Raw genomic sequence first — 19,993 nt, 5'->3', positions numbered from 1 at the left:
TCTGCTACACTTTCTACTTTGAGATCTCTTTAAAATGTATTTTGCAAGTCACTATTACAAAACTGATCAAGGAAAGAAAAAACACACAGTAGAGATTTGGCATAGTAATTTCTAATCTTACCAGCTCTCCTGATACAGGAGCTACTTGTGAAAGAAAAGAATTCTCTATATTACTACAAGTCTTGTAACTAACCATAATGCAGAGCTGCTTCCCTGTTTCATCTGGTACCTATGGGAAATAAAACTGCAATACTACGGTATTCTTCAAAGGAATAACTCATCAGAATGTTACCATCTAACTACTTTCTCCCAAGAGACACTGTTGAACTTAAAGATTAGTGTCTTTAGCCAGTTTTGAGATAGCTCTAGTGAAATCAACAAAGCCTTTGACACATGGTATCATGTGTCTAAAGCTTCTGTTATTTTATAGAAGTTATGAGATGTCATGAGTGTGAGTCATACTGGTTCATACATGGCTGAAAATATTTTTAATAAACTGAATGTTAAGGCATGCTGTGCTAGCTTTTCAATTCCAAAGTATCCATCCTTTCAGCTGAAGGAATTGAAAAGGAAAATCTGAACCGGGCAAGAGTTCTGTAGCTCTGGCTTTCTTCAATGCAAGTTCATTGGCTCTAGTGCTTCTGACTCTCAGGTTCGCCTTAGGACTATTTTTAACACAATTTCCAGAAAATAGTCAAACATGTATTTAATTGAATTGCACATAGAATTTAGAATGATATTGGTACATTACACTGTCTACTCTGATTTCTGTTCTTCCCATGAGCACAGCGGTTTGATAGCAAAAGAAATGTCAGAAGTGACAGGATAACATATTCTTAAGAGAAGTGAACCTAATCCAAATGGAATCCTAACTGCAATTGGATTTAAAACTTGTAAAGTGCGTCATATATAGTCAGAATCATGGAGTGAAAAAAGAATTGTCAAAGCAGAATTCAATCAATATTTTCAACATTAGAACATCTTATGCTATCACTGTGGCCAAGTTATTTCTATGCATTTCTTAGCTGAGAAGTTGCAATTTAGATATGCTCTTGCCAGAATGCATTGAATTTAAACTTTGCTATCCCCTGTCTGGAAACATTGCTTTCTACACTGCTGGCTGAGTCATCCACGTCACCGAGTATCTAAGAACTGTACAGGCTTCAAAATCGCACGTAGAAAAATAAACTGCTGTCTGGTAGATATTGGCCTACATTTACTTCTTACTGCAATTTTTATTTATGCAAGCAAAGCTTTACGCTAAGTGACAAGAAAAATAACCTGTATCACTTAATTGCAACTTTGACCACCCGTTCTTACATGAACCCCAGGGTCTCAGCGCTGCAACCACAACATCTGTGCTTCACTGATCCTTGGCAGTCAGTGACCCGTGCCAGCCCCTCCCCTTCCCTCTCACGGCGTTGGCTACAGTCCCTTGTCCTGTTAAAACTCTGCGGGGCCTTTTGATTTCCGCCTGTTTAATGTTTATAAACGGCACATTCCCGCCGCTGCCCCCGCGCCGTGCCCGCCGCACGCGGCCCGTGAGGGACGGACTCTGTCAGCAATGCGCTGTCCCAGGCCGGCAGAGCGGGCCCCGCCCCCTCCCGCGCGGGGCACCATGGGAATCGTAGTCCCCGCCCGTGGGGCGGGGCTGCCGCGCTCGGCGCGCGCTGTTCGAAATCCCCGGGGCTGAGCTGGGCCGGGCCGGAGGAGCTGCGGCTGCTCCAGCGAGGCGCGGGCGGACGGGCGGGGGCCGAGTCTCCGCTTTCCTCCTTGGCCCCTCTCTCGGCCCCTCTCTCGGCCCCTCTCTCGGCCCCTCTCTCGGCCTCTCTCTCGGCCCTCTCCCCCGGCCCTCTCCCCGGGCAGCACCGGCCCGTAAGGAGGTACAGCCGCCGCCGCGTGGGGAGGCGGCCCCGAGCCGGGGTGCGTGGGGGCACCCGCAGGGGCTTCTCGTGGCCCTGGTCTGTGAGCTGACCTGACGGGCCTCGAGCGAAGATCACGAGTGACGGTCGAGAGCACAAAGCACTCGGCTTTGTGTTCGCTCTTTTCTTTTTTTCCCCGTTCTGCGGCATCATGGGGATCCAGGGCCTGCTCCAGTTTATTAAGGAGGCTGCCGAGCCTTCCCACGTGAAGAAATACAAAGGGCTGACGGTAGCTGTGGACACCTACTGCTGGCTGCACAAAGGCGCCTACGCTTGTGCTGAGAAGCTGGCCCGAGGAGAGCCCACGGATTTGTAAGTCTTTCTTACGTTTGAGTCTCGGCCCTTTTACAAACTTAAGTTTTTGTTAACTTGGTGTTTCTTGAACTAAAATCTTAAGTTACAGTAGTTTCGCTTCTTACTATTGCTTCTGAATTCTGAGTTGAACTCTTTAGAAATGGGAATAAATAAATAGCTTTACAGCTGTGCGAAATAAAAATATTAAAGCATATGTTGGGGAAAACCTCTCAAAATATTTTTTTGGTTAGAATACCCGAGGCTGTATCAGTTAGGGTTTTTTTTTTTCCTAGCATGTCTCACTCTCAACTATAATCTAATTTCTCTGATGAATTTCTGTAGGTGCAAATCTTCGATTTCAAACTTAATATTATTTTAAGACACCGTTTTTGTAAGCAAAAGAGTTTGTAAATACAGCTGTGACAAAGGTTGTATTGATGCCAAGGAATTCTGAGAGATGTGTTGTGCTTTGAATAAGGTGTAAGATTTTTTTGCTTAAAATACTATGTTTTAATGAAAGTAGCTTTCCTAAAACACATTTAGACAGTTATATTTCTAGGGAAGGGAACAGACAAAAATTGTGGTCATATTTCAGATTCAGCTCCACACTTCAGATCAGGTTTGCATTTCTTGTCAGTTTCTGGAAATGTGTGTTGGACTCTTTTTTTCGATTGGATATAGGTAAGGTTGGAAGGGACCACTGGTTGTCATCTCATGCAGGTTCCCTTAGAGCACATTACTCAGGGTTGAGTCCACATGGCATTCAGATATCTCCAGAGAAGGAAGAGGCTCGAAAACCTCTCTGGCCAAGCTGTTTCAGTGCTTGGTCACTTGCACAGTAAGGAGGTTCTACTTCGATTCTGGTAGAATTCCTTGTTTTGGTTTCTGCCTGCTGCCTCTTGTCCTATTGCTTGGCACCACCCAGAGGACCTTGGATCCATCATATGTTTGATTGGAGTCAAGAGATAGTTGGTGCTTTGCAAATGGATTCAAATATTTACTGCTGCTTATGTTAATTTGAAGAATTGTGGAGTTTCAACCCTGCCTTGAAGGTAGTGGAGGTTCCACAGAGTCCTGAGAATAGGACTCGCTTCAGTTGAAGAAAAAATGTCAGGAGAAATATTCATAGTCATTTGGAATGGTTGAATAAATGAGTACTTTACAGGCAAATCTTGTTTCCATGCACATGTGATCCTAGACTGGCACCTTAACTATAATGTAGAGTCCTTCCATACTTTAAAATTCATCTGTTCAAAGGTATTCTATAGCTACAGTGCTATTTGCTTCTGTCTTTCAAGAATCATTGTTATTTTTCAGTAGCTGCAAATCCAGTTTCTTTAGTGCTCATATCCTTGCATTCTAAATGCTTCTACATCCCACTCTCCTTCTCCCTTCCTGTGTTGATGAGGTTGCTCTTGCTGTTTTAAACACTGTCCTTAAAATAAGTAATTTTTTTTTTCTTTGAGCATCTCTGCAGTGTGCTTGCTTAGTGTTTACAACAGTTACTAGATTTTAGTTCTGTGCTGCTGATGAAATGATCTCATACAGATCTGTAGAAATAACAGGTAAGAAGATGACAGGTCTGAGGGAATAAATAACATCTGGAACGTCCAACAAATATTTTTTCAAGGGATGGGCTTTGAAGGCAGTGGAGGGTTGCCTCCTGGGCCATATACCCTCTTCACAGTTTGTAAAGAAGGGGAACTTTGGTGTCTTTTGGAGTATTTTCAGTGCTGTACCTGTATTTTTAGTATGGGAAGATAGGTTTGTATGTCTTGTCCATAGAATACATTCATTATCTAGAGAGAAGAGTGAGTGGATAGTTGTACAAGGAGAGATTAAATAACCCCCATCACTTCCAGCGCCACAAAAGTGCATTTAGTCTGCCTTTCTGGGGAAAGATCATGTACTGTGCTTGTCTGCTTCCTGTTTCCCTGGCCATTATGAGTTGAGTTGCTGAAAGTAAAAAGACAATCTGTGTTTTAACTGGTCAAGTTTTGTCAGTATTGAATCCTAATGTAGCAAAATCATCTGAATTCTTATTTCATTTTTTCTAGGAGAGAGGAGCAGTCAGGCCATTTCTGAACTGGGAGGTGGATTGTTTCTCTTGTTAAAAATACCCAACCAAACTGCATTCAAGTGCTCTTAGATTTTTGTGATACAGGGGGACTATACAGCCTGTTATGATTTTTGAACTATAGTTAGTCCTAAACTTACAGTTCTCCTTTCCTGCAACTGGAAAATATGTAATAGACTTGTGGTTAACAATGAAGTTTATCTTTCTTTTCTTACTTTTATTATTGTTGATACAGTTATGTAGCTTTCTGTATGAAACTTGTTCATATGCTGCTCTCATTTGGAATCAAACCAATTTTGGTATTTGATGGATGTACCCTACCTTCTAAGAAGGAAGTGGAAAAGGCACGACGAGAGTGAGTACCAAACTGTATTGATTTGCAAGCAAAGCAGTTTTATCACTACAGTAAAAATCAAAAACCCTCAAACTTCAGCTAGGAAGTAAGCTCTGGTAAACCCTCCTGCAATATAGTGTGATATTTTTAAATTTATGTCTAAAATCATAAAACTTCTTAGAGGTTTTATTCCAAAAATAGAAATGCACTTCATAAATGAAAGCCATTTTATAGAGGAAGGAAGCAAACCTTTGAGCAGTAGTTCCTGTAATGTATTAGAGGCTTTTAGTTTACCCACACTTGTGATCCCTGGACAAAAATATTTTTTTCCCTGTATAATTTTATTTAAAAATAACATCCCTTTCCCCATCTTTCTCTACAACTAAGATAAACTTATTTCAAATTTGGATTCAGGTCCCTATAAATGAAACTTTCTACTGAAGCTGTGAGGATTTTTCAGTAGTGCTTGTTATTTATGAATTCTCATGAGACATGTGCTTTCTTCAGCATGAAGTGAACAATTTCCGATTTATGAAATTAAGTAAATTAGGTTTTCTGTCCTCTAAATCAATAAGTATCAGATACTCCCAACTCCCATTAAATCTATTTTGCTGCAAGCTGAGTGGGTGCATTTCTTCTTTTACACTGCTAATTTCAGTTCCTATTTGTCACTGTTTTCTGAGAAAATATTATCAATTTCAACATTCAAATCTATTTGTCCTTGTCAATGCAATGACCTAGTTATTCTTTAGTTTTAAAAAATTATTCAGTAGCTCAGATTTGGAAGGTGTGGCAATTTTTCCCCCTTTATTACCTGTCTCTCTTAGTCCCTTCTTCTGTTTGTTCTTTCAAATGAAAAATAATCTGAGATTAGTGAATGTTTTTTGTCTGTCTTTTAGGAGACGTCAAGCCAGTCTTCTGAGAGGGAAACAATTGTTGCAGGAAGGGAGACTATCAGAAGCTAGAGAATGTTTTGGGCGCAGTGTAAATATTACCCATGCTATGGCTCATGAAGTTATTAAAGTAAGTTGTCACCATTATTGATAATGCCAGTTTAAAAAAAATCTCTGCAATAGGTAGCATATCTTACCCTGCATTTTTGTGCCTACATCACTGCCTCTTCTATATAGAAAAGTAGTCCCACCTGCTTAATCTCTAATTATCCTGCATATTACTGGATTCTTAGGCACAATTAACAAACTTGAAGATTAAGTTTATTATGCCCGTTTGTATAAATAATAATGTGTCAAACAAAACACAGTGCTTCCTACCACTATGAACTGAATTTGATAACATCCGTTTTACTTTTGCAGCACAAAAAATAATCAGGTGTTTTTTTGCATTTTTGCCCTTGTCTAGTTTCTGAGCATAGACTACAGGAAAAAAATTGGCTGATTAAAAAGTGTTCTAGTAGTTTTTTGCTATACTTTCAATGCAATCATACGGTCTTTATCAAACAGTATTAATGTTACTCTAGTACTGTTCTCCTTTGTCCAGAATGTAACTTGCATGAGTTTGAAGCTGTCACCTGTGGTCAGATGCAGTAGCAACAGTGTTATAGGAAAGGTTGTTTTTGTAAACCAGTGTACATAGATCTAAAGTGCTTAAAAGTTGAGTTTTTAACTATGAAATACTGGACTCTTACTGGGGGCAGGATGGGTGTGTGGTTAAAAGGGTCATGATTTTGGCTTTCTAACGTAGAGGTTTTTATTCTTTCAGATCTCTTAAGGTAATTTCTGAAAATTAATGCAAAGTGCTTGTATGCTTCTTGTTTATGTACAGGCTGCACGTGCCCAGGGAGTTGATTGTATTGTTGCTCCTTATGAAGCTGATGCTCAGCTGGCTTATCTTAATAAAGTTGGCATAGTTCAAGCTATAATTACGGAAGACTCTGATCTTTTGGCTTTCGGATGTAAAAAGGTATGGAAGAAAATAGTAATAGCCTTTGCCTCTTGCTGATATTTGAAAAGCAGAGCTTGAAGTTGCCAAATATGTTTGATGTATGGGTAAACTCTTCTACAGCAAATGTGGGAAACAGAAGAGATGAGAATAGCACTTTGCCTCTCTTGTTTCCACCAAGTGCAGTGAACCATCTTACATGGGTGAAAATTATTGTTTTTACTTCCTCTTAATTTTCAGGTGTTTCTGAAAATTGACAAGTTTGGAAATGGACTAGAGATAGATCAAAGTCGGCTAGGAAACTGCAAGCAGCTTGGAAATGTATTTACAGAAGAGAAATTCCGTTACATGTGTATTCTTTCTGGTTGTGACTACCTCCCTTCAATTCATGGAATTGGGTTAGCTAAAGCATGCAAGTTACTAAAATTAGCCAACAATCCAGATATTATAAAGGTAAACTCAGTTTTGCTTTGTGTTTTGTTTTTTGGGAGCCTATATCAGTATATATGAAATTTAACACCAAATTGAAAATATGAAAGGTGCTTGACCTCCTCCATTTTAAGGAGAATGCTAAAAAGTATATTTTACCTGTGCTTAAAAAAGATGCTGAACTAAACCTAAGTATTGAAGCTGTCATATATTAATAAGAAATATACTAAAGTAAGCTTAGGTAAAGATTTGTTTTAACCCTTTGAGGGTATATTCTGTTTGAGGAAGGGAAGGGGGAACTTAATCTTTTGTAAGACTTCGATGGGGTTTTTTTCTGCTAATTATTGCTTTCTTCTACTTCTGCAGATTAGTTATTAGAACTGCTTAATGAACTGTTACTTTTGTATGAGGACAGATTTATCTGTGTGGGGGAGGGATAGAGATTAGAAATCTTATTTAATGACATACATATGGATATGGGCATTTCTGTATTTCTTTAAAAACAGTATTGAAGAAAAATGTGATATGATGCAAAACAAATTAATATAGGGTTGTTTTTTTTCTTGTCCATTGTATGAAATTAAAACAAATCTCATATGAGGAGATACAGAGGCTAAGAGGGTGGGAATAACTTTTTATGTGTGGGTTGTAAGGGAGTAGGGAGGTTAAGAGCTAATAAAAAGAATACCTCATGGGGCTGTCCTGGAGGCAGGTAAATCTAATGCAGAAAAGTATTTTAGTATGCAGTTTAATTAACTTAGTTTGTTATCTTCTTTCATATATTACTTGTGTGTTTTAGTATATTTTATTTTTTTCTCTCACAGAGAACTGTGATTTTTAATTTTAAAATGTTTTGTATCATACAGAGCAGACATCAAAGCAACTGGTTTGGCTTTGGGAACTTTGAATTTTCCCATGTAAATCATTATTTGCTTTAATGTATCTCTGAGCAAAATTCCAGGGTTTGTTCTGGTTAGTTTTGCTTTTGGTTTTCCATTATAAAAACACCCATATATTGTTTATAAGTCCTGGTAATATGAATGATAAAAATTTGATGTGCAGTAGTTTAAGTAAATGCACCTTAAGGAGTTGATCTGTTTTTCTGATCATATTTTGTACTGATTTATTTATTAAAGAAGGAGATAAAATTGACTTGTGTTATTTATGTAATTGTAGATGATTTGAGTAGGAAAATAAGACACAATTTTGTTTCCGTCCCCTATTTAAATTGAATTTGCTTGTTGCAGTCAGACACTCATTCTACATTTAATTACAAGCAAAGATAATTAATAATTGAAATGTTTTTACCTTTCATGTGACCTGTTAAAATGAAACAGTTGAGTAATTTCTTTTTTGACAGGTTATTAAGAAAATGGGGCAGTACTTGAAGATGAATATAACAGTATCAGAAGAATACATACAGGGTTTTACCAGAGCTAATAATACATTCCTGTATCAGTTAGTTTTTGATCCTGTCAACAGAAAATTAGTTCCTCTGAATGCATATGGAGATGATGTTGATCCAGAAACATTAACTTACGCAGGACGGTATCCTTTGTGTTGAAACAGCAAAATGGGGAAATAAGGGTGAGCTGATGTGGTATCTTACAACTTTCATTACATCTGTGATGTACTTACATTTTTTTTGTTGTTGCATCCCTGCTTTTGACTAAAGCCTGGCTTTTCTGCAGTCAAAAACTTTCGTGGGGGTTTTCTTCTTCTCTCCTTTGCTCTGGTTTTAATAATCTTTTTAAAAGTGCAGGGAGTAACTAAATGACCTATTACTGATACATAGTTTTAGGTAGAAATTATTGATATGGTTGTTTTCTTTAGAAAACAAATTTTTAAATATAAATAAATAATAATATAATTAATAATTAATAAAATATAATAATATAGTAAAATATAATATTATATTTTATTATATAATATTAATAATATGATAAATATAAATATAAAAGTTTAAATATAAACTAACTTCTTTATTACTGTCTTGAATTTCTGCCTGTCTTTTGTTGTAATCTCTTCTAGTTTAATTCTGGCAATTTGTGCTCAACTCAGTCTCTAATCTTAGCATTTCCTGTTTTACCAGATTCCCCTTTGTATAGAAAAAGTAGCATTTTGCCACATCTGTGCAATATAAATTTCAACATGGAAGATTAGGAAAATGAAGGAAGAGAGGGGAGTGTTAAAGTAGTTATTAGCTTTGTATGTTCAAGCTATCTAATCTCTGGCTTGTGCAGAAATTAGGAAGGAGAAAGGTACTGCCTCTCCTGCTGATAATTGAAGGGTTTAATTTTGACTGTCATGATTTCCCAAAGACTGTAGATCTGTTACAATTACTGTTAGACCAGAATAAGCCAGGAGTAATAGTATTAATCCTTTGGGTTAATAATCTAGCCATGCTTTTTAGCTGGAAAAGGGGAAAGTGGCTGTTCTAACTTTCATGGTACAGTTGTTGAAATATAATGCAATATTCAGATATTTTCCCTTACTATGATGGGAACAGACATGTTGGTGATGATACTGCTTTTCAAATTGCTATTGGCAATATTGATATCAATACAATGGAACAAATTGATAATTATAACCCTGACGTGGCACAGGTAATGTCTTTGTTATGAAGTTAGATATTAAGAATATGATGTGGGTCTGAATGTTAATGGGAAAATGTGATTGAATGTTATTCTCAAATTAATTGTCAGTGAAAGCTATTCTGGTAATACAGAATATGTGTGCTCCTACAGACATAATTCTCACTCTTTTTAAAGGTGAAGTTTTATTTTTCATGGTATTTGACTTTAATATCTGTTTTACTTTCAGACTTTTTTGGTAAGTTATTAAATCCATTTACAGAGGTAACTGGTTTAAAGAGAAAATTCTCAAAGAGCTTTGGATTTCTTCCAAGAGTAATCCAGAATTGTTTCCTGAATAGAAATAAATTTTTAAACTTTAAATTTGGTCTGAGATGAGCAGTTAGTTACTTGTGCCATACTGAAATGAAGACATCATGGGAGCACAACAAAAAGTATGAAAAGCATGAGAACTGTGGGAACAAAAGAAGGGTTTATGGAGAGTATGTCACTAGATGTACAAATGTCAACATTTCCTTCCATGTATGATAAGTCAGGAAATCAGATATAGAAGGCAAGATTATTAACTTATGTCTTGGCTTTGAATTGTTTTTTGTAGCCTGTGCAGCAGAGAAGCTGTGGGTGGAATGACCGACGTGATAATCATGTCAATAGCGTTTGGAGCAGAGAATACAAGTTTGGCCCCACTGAAGATCCTGCTCCTCCTAAAATGTATTTCCCAGAGAAACCAATAACCAAAGGCATGGAGAAAATAATCAGTGTTAAAGGACTAAAGCTTGCAGGCAAAGAGCTCTTGGCAAAAAGGCCGAGGAGTGGTATGTTTATGAAATAAGTATATGAATGAGGCTGGGGGAAAAAAGAAAAAGATTTTATGTTTTACTTTATGGTATGAGGCTTTAGAGGTTTAACTCTTGAATTATTGTCTGTATTCTCTTTTTAACAAGCTACAAGACTAACAAGCCATAATATTAAAACCTAGATAATGATTGAGGTTGACAGTAAACTTTCAACAGGACTTGATTTTAACTTTCTTAGGTTTGCTATAAAACCCTGGTGGTTTCAATTTCAAGTTATGTTTAATACAATCTGTATTTCGAAATAGTTTTGATTTTAATTTCTATCTTAAAATGGCTTGTGAAGAAATTAAAACAGTCTGTTTTTCCCAGCATTGGTATTAGGCCAGACAGAAAACATAAAGAATGTTTTCTATACTCAGACTGTGCTGCCTCTATCCCCTGTATAGATACTCTGTATGCCAACCTTTTCACTTTCTCTAGTGCATCTGTGATATCTCATCTTCTATACCACCTGAGTTATATGTGCTCAGATAAACTGTGGGCTTATAATAGAAGAGGCACTTTTTTGTTCCTATTGTCCTTTATATGTTAAGTGTTTTCCTTTGCTTTCTGATTATACTGCTGGGGCTTTACTTTTTTACTTTGTTACTCCTGGTATCTTCCTTTTCCCTCGCTTACTTATTCCCTCTGTAGGTAGTTTAGCAACCTGCCTTTAAATCAAATGTAATTTCATTGTAGTCGTTCTGCCTTCACTCCATCTACCTTTTCACTGAGTTATTTTTAAGGCTATGTACTAGAAAGCAATGGTGTTAAAGACATCTAAACTCTAGTGTCAATAATTTTACCAGACCTTACTAATATTTTTAAGCCTGTGAGAGTAAATATGTAATGTCGAGTTAACTCAAAACTGGTTAATTGTAGAATGTGCTTCTGCAGTGATGCTTAAATTGTCCTTAGATTCAGAAGAAATATCAGACGGAGATCTGTTGACGCAATATTCATTTTCAAAAACAAAAAGAATCAAGAAGGAGAATGATAATGATGGTCAAGCACAAAAGAATGTGTCAGCAATGAAAAGCCTTGATTCTCCAGGAATTTCCATCACTCAAGACAGCTCTAACTCTGTACCCAGAGTTAGAAATAAATTTGCTTCCTTTTTACAAAAGAAAAGCAAAGAGAAGGATGCTGTAATTGTTCCAGGAACAAGGAGCAGGTATGTCACATGTTTTCATAAGTAGCAGAATATTATTTGCTGTTCTGGTTGTTAAAATAGTCTGAATACTGAAAATAGGAAAAATGCTACCTCAAACAATTTATGCAACTGTAGTGCATCTCAGCTAAGATTGTGGATCCCTTGTGCTAGGCATGCTATCTATTTGTGAGACAGATAATGTTCATTTTTTACTGCAGAAGTGAAGGCTGAGACTATTCCTAGAATCATAGACTGGTTTGGTTTGGAGGGGACCTTAAAATCATCTTGTTCCAACTCCCCTGATATTGTCAGGACACCTTTCACTAGACCAGGCTGCTCAGAGATCCATCCAGCATGATCTTGAGCACTTCCAGGCATGAGGCATCTGCAACTTCTCTGGGCAACCTGTTCCAGTGCACCACACTCACATTCACCCCACTGTGAAGAATTTCTTTCCAATATCTAATTTCAACCTCCTTCAACTTAAGATCACACCCTCTTGTGTTGTTACTACATACCCTTATGAAAGCTGGTCCCTTTCCAGCTCTCCTGCAGCCTTCCCTGTAGGTACTGCAAGTGCTATAAGGTCTTGCTGGAGCCTGTTATTCTCTAGGCTGAACAGCCCTGACTTTCTCAACCTGTTTTTGTAGGAGAGGTGCTCCAGCTCTGTGATCAGTTTAGTGGCTCTCAAGAAAATATTTGAAACCTCTGGGTATCAAAATTAATTAGGAATTGGCTTGGGGGTTTTTTTCAGGTAAAGGACATGTGACATATCTCAAAAAAAACCAAAGTAACTACTTAGTGGCAAATACGTAAGCAATTAATGAATACATGAACTTAAGTTGACAGGGTTTTTTGTTTGTTTCAGTAACACTAAACCTGGTCATACTCTATGACAAATACCTGTTCTTTTCCCATCTCATTCAGCTGACACTGCTGATCTCTGCAGCAGCACTTTGAGAGCAGGGACTTTGTTAGTTTTTTTGAGTTTTTTTATTTAGTCACATTTGGCCACAACTACTTGGATTTGTTTTACAAAACATTATCACAGTTAAGTCTACTATTAAACAGTCCGAGTATTTTTGAGCAGTGCAATTTTATAGAGCAGTAATACCTTAGTTTTAAAGCACACCTTTCTGAGCTGAAAATTTTTGAAAGGTTTTTTTATTGCATCAGAAATTAAGTTGTCTCTGATGATGGGTTCTTCCCTAAATATGTGCTCAGTATGCTCAGGAGCTGCTGCTATAGCATAGAAAAAAAGTAGTAAGGTTCTGATTTCCTTGATAAGTGGTGCTGAACTATTTCACTGCTAGCTTTATCATCATTAATTAATATATTCTTAAATTTTGTAGGATTTCTAGATCTTTCAGGTGAAGAATCACCTTAGTATTTTAGTCAAAGAATGCCATTGCCAAAATAATTTGTCTGCAAGCATACCTTGAAAATAAAACTGAGACAATGATTAGCAATGACATACTCATTTACATAACTTCATCATTTTCTTCCCCCTTGCCTTCACCTTTTTTTTTCTTTTTTAGGTTTTTCTGCAATGATGCAGTTATGTTTGACAGTACAGCAAAGAAGGAAGATGGTGATCTAACTCAAGATGCTGAGCAGGATTGCCAGGAACAGGAAGTAAAACAGGTAGCTGAAGATGTTTCTAGGTTTTCAGAAACTGAAAAATCATCACGGACTGTGTCTGCACCTCCTGGAGAAATGCAGAAAAGTTATTTCCAGTGGTTTAGCAGCCTCAAAAGTAACTCAAGAAATCTTGGTCCATCTCATGTTGTGTTTTCACAGCAGTTTTGCCAACAGAGAAACAACTGCACTGTATCCCAGGAAGATCAGATTAATGGGGCAATGTGTGATGAATCAGAAGAAGAGTCCACCCCCTTAATAGAACTGGAACAGTCATCACAGTCTGATGGGTCTTGTGAGCCATCAGAATGCAGTTTGGAATCTTCAGAAATCCTACAAGTGTCCAAAAATAGCTCAGGTGAAAAGGTAAGAAAATTAGATGTTGTTTCAGCATTTCTTTTCACTTTAAATTATGAAGGAAATTGTGCAGTGATGTCTCCTTTCCAGAACAGTGCCCTACAGATGATGTAGCTTGTGCTAACAAAACTTGTCTCTGAACAGAATCACAGAATGATCATATTCTTATCAATGCTTAACATAATTATACAGAATGGATTGACATACTAGCTTAAATAAAATCTGTTCTCTGGTTTTAGTTTGTCAAGAGTCTTTCTGTTGCTATCACTGCAGTGTCATAAAAACTCCTGGTTCTTCACCTTTTGTTCTCTGTTTTTAGTCCCTGAAGTGGTTTTGGAAGTGTATGCATGCCTTTGTAGTGTTGCTTGCTAAAAGCCCAGGTCTTTGTATGAGTTCTTAGAACTGCCGAAAACATAGTACCTTAACGTATGTACATGTAGATATGAAAACATATATTGTGTTTACAAAAAGGCAACCTGTTTTAAACCCAGATCAATTTTCTCTTGAAGGAATCTGATTCCAGTTCAAAACTAAATGATGGTCGATGTTCTCTGTCTCTGCTATTTTCTGCTGCTCAAACTAATAAAAAAAGTACAATCATAAAGACAAAGGTAAGAATTCTTTTAACTTTGAACTTTACTAAACTCTGAAAATCAGTTTCTACTAGTTCATTTTAGAACTTGTAATGGAAGACTTAAGCAATGCTAATGTTGGCAAGACAAAGATATATTCTTGTTCATCTACCCTGGAAGCTGGGGTTTGAAATATAACCACCTATGTTTAAAAACAGAGTTGCAACTTGTTTGGGGATTCTAAACACTTTAATGTAAAGTAAGCCAAGGTAAGGCAAGAAAACCCACTTAAGGTTTTATGATATAAATTGCAGTACTGTTCACAGTCCAGCTATAGTCACAAATTACAACTGTAATTTGACTTCTCTGTGTTTGGATGTCTAGGAATAAACTTATGTTCCTTGTCTTTGGAACATTTCTGAAAGCTTAATATATTTGACTAGTTGATAAAATCTTCTAAGACTTTTACAGCTCTGACTCTTTAGGTGTTGTCATTAGAACTGGCCAGAAGATAGATAAGTAAGAGACAGATGTTTTCATCCTTCTATGTATACCCCCGATTAAGTTTTCTTGTAGACAGACTAAAAATCACAAGCTTCTCTCTGCCACACTGGAGTATTGTGCGCTTTGTAAAGCAGTGACATCTTGTGGTTATTGTTAGGAACTTATTTGTTAAGGAGAAATTGACTTTCGTATTTTGGAACATTAACATTTTTCCTGTTTTTCCTCAGCAAGACTGAGCAAGGAAATTGTCCTGGCATTCAGAGTTTTTATTACTTTGGTTTTAAGGCTGTGTTTAATATGTTTTACATTATTTTGCTCATCATAGAAGGTATACTGGGAGAATGAATGTATTAAATATTGATGGATCACATTATGGAAGTACTGATGTAATATAAGCATCCCATAAAAACAAAATTTAAGCATGCTTGGAGCCCTTCAGAAAACAAAAACTGCTGAAAATCTGTGAGGACAATAGTGTTAGTTTAAAGAAAGTCAGTACTAGGAGGATTTCTACCACTTATTTCCATGGCCATGAATTCTCTCTTCTTCCTCTATGTGCTGGTAATAGTAATTATAAAGAATTACATCAGAAAACTGGCTTGGTCAAAAAGTAACAACAACCAAAATGTCAGTCATATTGTAACGGGCCCACTCAGAGTCTTGGACTCCTCCGAGTTGGAGCACCAGCAAGACCATAGGAGAGGGAAGGCAGAGATAAGTAGCATCACTTATGGCTCATTTTTCCTTTAGAATTTATTAAAATCTTGTTAGGAAGTTTATTAGGAATCCTGCAAGTGTAAAACAAGGAAAGTGTTTGCTGATGTTAAATACAATAGAAGATACCAAAGGGGAAAATGAGTTCCAGATTTAGGGAAGAAGCAATCACATAATGCATAATTTATTCTGATTTTGCTAAGATGAATATCAGCTATGTAGATTTACTTAGAGGAATTTAATAGCTGGGGGAGGCAATCTGAAAAATTTGTCAGCTCTAATTGTGGTTCCAATCCAAAATGTGAAGTGCTACCTACTCAATTCTAATATCAAAACTAGTAGAAGCTTTTTACTAACAAACGCCTGTGTGATACTAAGCTCCTTAAGACCTCAAGTTTTTTTCTGTGATACTGTTCCAGCTGTGGTTTTTACTGCTAATTATTTTTCACAATTGCTATGAGCTCAGCAAAGAGGTTAATACTGATAATAGAAAAGAGAATTCTGCTCTGGCTTTAAATTTCTTGGTATGAGTTCACCATGCAGCTTTGCCTACTTTTGAGTTAGCTAACTTAACTTGTAAGTTAACTTATAACTCTGACCTAATTCAGTACTACAGGGATACATAGGATTTGGGTGCCTTCACATGCTGCAAAAAGACTGAGGTAATAGGTAAGTGAAATACTCTGAAGCAGGCAGTTTAAAGATTTTATTTTGTTCTTCTAGTATTCTTGTTCCAATTTTTAGCTTACATTCTAAACATTTTTTCCCTCTTGGAATACCAAGACCTGCTTAATAATTTAGGTAGAAACAATGTCATTTCAATAACAGAATCTGAGAATCATTAAGGTTGGAAAAGACCTTTGCAGTCAGGTCTAGCTGTCAGCCCAGCACTAGCATGTACATCATTGAACTGTATCCTGAAGTGCTGTACCTGCACAATTTTGGAACACTTTTAGGAATTGTGGTCCTGCCACTTCTCTGGGCAGCCTATTCCAATGCTTTACAAACCTTTGCAGGAAGAAATTTTTTCCTAATATCCAATGTAAACCTTCCCTGGTGCAGCTTGAGGCCATTTCCTCATGTCCTATTACTAGTTGCCTGGAAGAAGAGGCCAGCCCCCACCTGGCTACAGCTTCCCTTCAGGCAGGAAAGAGAGTGGTAAGGTCACCCCTGAGCCTCCTTTTCTCCAAGCTAAGCACCTTCATCTCCCTCAGCTGCTCCTCCTAGCACTTATGCTCCAGACCCTTCACCAGCTCTATTGTCTGTCTCTGGACTCATTCCAGTGCCTCAGTGTCTTTCTTGTAGATATGGACCAAAACTGAACACAGTATTTGAGGGGCAAAAAAATTTATAACAAATGTGTGTGGTGGGGGGATGGCAAAATGCCATGATGTTTCAGAAAGAACTAAGCTATGAATTCTCCTTGAAGAAAAGGATGCTGAGATGTTCCAACTTAAGTCTGGTTGCATTTAAGAGAGATTCTGGCCAAGCACAGCTTTTCTGAACTCCTGATATAGAAGCTGGATAAGAAGGTCCAGCTAGAGGTCTGATGGTCCTTGGGGTCATTGTACTGTTACTTGTGCTCTGGCATATGGTTTCATCTTCATGAAATCCGAGTGTCACAGGGAGTGACAACCAAATAATTGCTTCTCTTGTAATGCCATCTTTTAGAATTTTATGAGAGCACAACAAATAGTCTTCAAACAGAGAAAAAAAAAATATTCAGTAGATTTAAAAAACTGCATTCAAAAGAAATGAGTATTTACATCCTTAATATGAAGACTTATGGAAGTTGGTTTGCCAGTTCTTACAGCTGTAGTCTATCTTGTGCTTTAGATGCTATTTTTCAGATTATAGACTATCTAAATATACTTTGTTGTGGCATTTCAGATTGCATTATCTCAACACAATGTAAAGTGCTTTTTTTTACTAAAAGCTTTGCAGCATAATATCTGTTGCTTGCAGGTTGTCATTTTAACCATGTGTACTGCAATATTAAAATCCCACAGGTTCCTGGATTACGTAAATCCAGTAATATAAGGTCACATATGGTAACAAAGCTCAAGCCATTGATACCAGCTAAAGTAAGTGGACTAAGCAGGAAACTGTCACCTGTGCAGAAGAGAAAGGACTGTGACACTGAAAATAAGCTGGGGCTGCAATCAGTGCAATCAATTGGTGACCTCTGGAAAAGCTTCCAATTTAAAAGGTGAGTTGCTTTAACCCCTTTACTTAGTACACTCTGTGTTTTTTTCACAAAGAAACAATTTTCAAAGCAGCTCTACACGTTCTCCATACAATTCAATAAGGATAACAGTGCAAGATTAGATATTTTCTACATACAATTTATAACTTCCTAAGCCCGATGCAAACATGAAGCATGGTTTTTAGTAAATACGTTTTTATAGTTACTTTCTCCCTTCTAACCAGGAAAAACTCTCAGCTAAAATTGACTTACTGAATTTTACTGATAATTACATTTAGTTTACCATAATTGATATGAAAATCATTGCCGTTGTTTACCATCAAACACCAAAAATCATTTCTTGACCTGAATGCAAAAGCTGCATTAAAGTTGCTAAATTTAATTGACTGCAGGACTGCTTCTGTTTAACTATGTCACTCACATTTGGAGATGGCTGATTGTCAGAAGTGTTCTGCTTTCAAGATGTCAGTAAATTGAAGGACCATTTCTGTTATCTGGAGTATCTGGTTACAAGAGACATTTTTGCATACTATAAAATGCTGTTGCTTTTCTTTGTGGAGATGCCTAACTTGAAGTTTTTGCAAATAGCTTCAAGGTTTGAATTTGAAGGGCAATAATAATTTTATAAAGTAAAACAGAGCCTGAATGTAGGTATTCTAACTTACGCTATCGCTATGGGCTCAGGTAAAAACTCCTGGTGGCAAAGTTTTCCCAGTTTTAAGTAGCAATCTCAACTTTAAGTAAATAAGTCTTATTTAAATAAAATTATTTTCACTAACTTGAAATCAAATGTGAGTAGGACAAAAGGATTCTTTGCACTGAGTAGTAAATGTTGATATTACTGAGCGTGTGTTAATTCAGATGTATGTATTTTAGTAAGTTTGGGCCTTAGGGGAGGTTCTTGTAAACATACAACTGATTTATCTTTAAAAAATATGACTTACAGTATTTACTTTTTTACAAATCTTACTTTTTATTATCCTCCTTATGGGTTTGTTAGAATGTCTGACAGTTTCAAGGAGGACATGAAAGTGTTTGTGTATTTATTGCTTGACCTCTACTCGGGAATGTCTGACCAGGGTTGCTCACAGGGAGAAAATTCATATATTTGGATTTATCAGAATACAAGCATTCAGAGCACTGTGAGCCTAGGTGGCACTCTCTGCTGATGGTTGCAAGACTTGGCTCCCACCATGCACACTTTATCCATCCAGTTTTGGTTGGTTTGTAACCTCTGGGTGTTTATACTGGGGATATATTTTTCTATTACTTCTACGTAAGCAATAGTTTATTAGCTTTTAGGGGATTTTTTTCTCAACACATTTCACAAATTGGGTTTTTTACTGCTAGAACTCACTTAACTCTTTTTTCTTCCAGATTTTAAGATATTTCTATATTAGCCTTATGTTTTAACAATTGCATTACCTCATGCAAATAAATCATGTGGGACACTAATCTGTTCTGCATTAATGTCAAGGCTCACAGGAGATGGATATACAACTACACTTATTCAGAAAACTTAAATGTTAAGGAGCCATACAGTCTTTCATAAATAAAGCTAACAGCTATCATTCTGTCACTTTCAGTGAAGTTGTTCAGTTGTATTGAAACTAAAATTAACACTTTGCATCAGAAATTTTTAGTTTGTACTTATTCATAGGTGGAGTGGGTAGGTGAGGGGTCTTGCTTTGTTTTAACCTGTATATTCTTACTGGCTTGTGGTTAGAAACACAAAATATCATAACATTCTTTGGTTTTGTTTTGTCTTTGTTGTTTGTTTTTTTTTTTTGTGCAGGGAGTATGAAAAACTTCCTTCTTGTAGAAAGTCAGATCCTTTGTCTCCAATCAAAGATAATATACAGCTCACTCCAGAAACAGAAGAAGAAATTTTTAATCGTCTAGAATGTAGTCATGTTCAGAGAGCTATATTCCAATGAACTTCATGCTGTTCATAATCAGATGGATTTTTAATCATTGTCAAAATTTACCTTTTGGATATTACATCAAAAAGAGGCTTTGAAAACCAGCAATGTACTTTAGTCTGACTAGTGATTTGTCATCTCTTTTATGAAGGTGTGAATTCAAAGGTACAGTTCTACACCAACTGGAATAAAATATTTCAGACTCCTCTGTTCTCTTATTCAAAGTCCCCATTTTTCTCCAAACACTTTGAGTTGCCCCCTGGGCATTTTATGTAGGTCTCACATGCAATCCAAGTTTCTGCAAGTACAAGTGCAAGTGCAGCAGTACAAGTTTTTGTCTTAATTTGTAATAATTAATAATTTTTTGCCTCTTTCTTTTTTCCTTTTGAGGCTAATCTGGCTTCAGTACAAGTTTAAAACTGCTGTTAAGTGTGCACAACAGTCTGCAACATACTTCCAACTCTCTGCTAACTATTTCTTTTCCCTATAAGGTAAGAGTTGCTCTCTCAACAGTTAGCTTTCTGTTTGATTCAGTTGTGTTG

At 36.9% G+C, this 19,993-nt stretch overlaps 1 protein-coding gene and 1 long non-coding RNA gene across 6 annotated transcripts in view; both read left to right on the top strand.

Moving 5' to 3' along the window:
- Nucleotides 1-1,560: 1,560 nt before the first annotated feature.
- Nucleotides 1,561-19,669, top strand: EXO1 (exonuclease 1). 5 transcript variants are annotated; one of them, XM_086877658.1, is made up of 14 exons: nt 1,561-2,234; nt 4,529-4,648; nt 5,527-5,650; nt 6,410-6,547; nt 6,767-6,979; nt 8,316-8,503; nt 9,465-9,561; nt 10,148-10,364; nt 11,304-11,559; nt 13,077-13,182; nt 13,339-13,542; nt 14,043-14,144; nt 17,333-17,532; nt 19,325-19,669. In XM_086877658.1, the coding sequence occupies exons 1-14, from the start codon at nt 2,074-2,076 to the stop codon at nt 19,464-19,466; spliced, it is 2,268 nt and encodes a 755-aa protein (XP_086733784.1). In that variant the 5' UTR covers nt 1,561-2,073; the 3' UTR covers nt 19,467-19,669. The 5 variants fall into 5 exon arrangements, with proteins under 5 accessions (XP_086733784.1, XP_086733785.1, XP_086733781.1 ...); XM_086877659.1 differs by having other exon boundaries at nt 1,607-2,234; nt 13,342-13,542; XM_086877657.1 differs by having other exon boundaries at nt 1,628-2,234; nt 11,283-11,559; nt 13,342-13,542.
- A 172-nt stretch (nt 19,670-19,841) lies between these two features.
- Nucleotides 19,842-19,993, top strand: part of LOC111926828 (uncharacterized) — a 33,587-nt gene continuing 33,435 nt past the window's right edge. Inside the window, exon 1 of the long non-coding RNA XR_015283339.1 lies at nt 19,842-19,942. This is a non-coding gene — a long non-coding RNA (uncharacterized LOC111926828). The remainder of the gene's footprint in view (nt 19,943-19,993) is intronic.

The sequence above is a fragment of the Cyanistes caeruleus genome, chromosome 2 (assembly GCF_971803275.1).
Source record: "Cyanistes caeruleus chromosome 2, bCyaCae1.hap1.1, whole genome shotgun sequence".
Classification (NCBI taxonomy): Eukaryota; Metazoa; Chordata; class Aves; order Passeriformes; family Paridae; genus Cyanistes; species Cyanistes caeruleus.
This window is presented reverse-complemented; position numbering and strand designations above follow the sequence as displayed.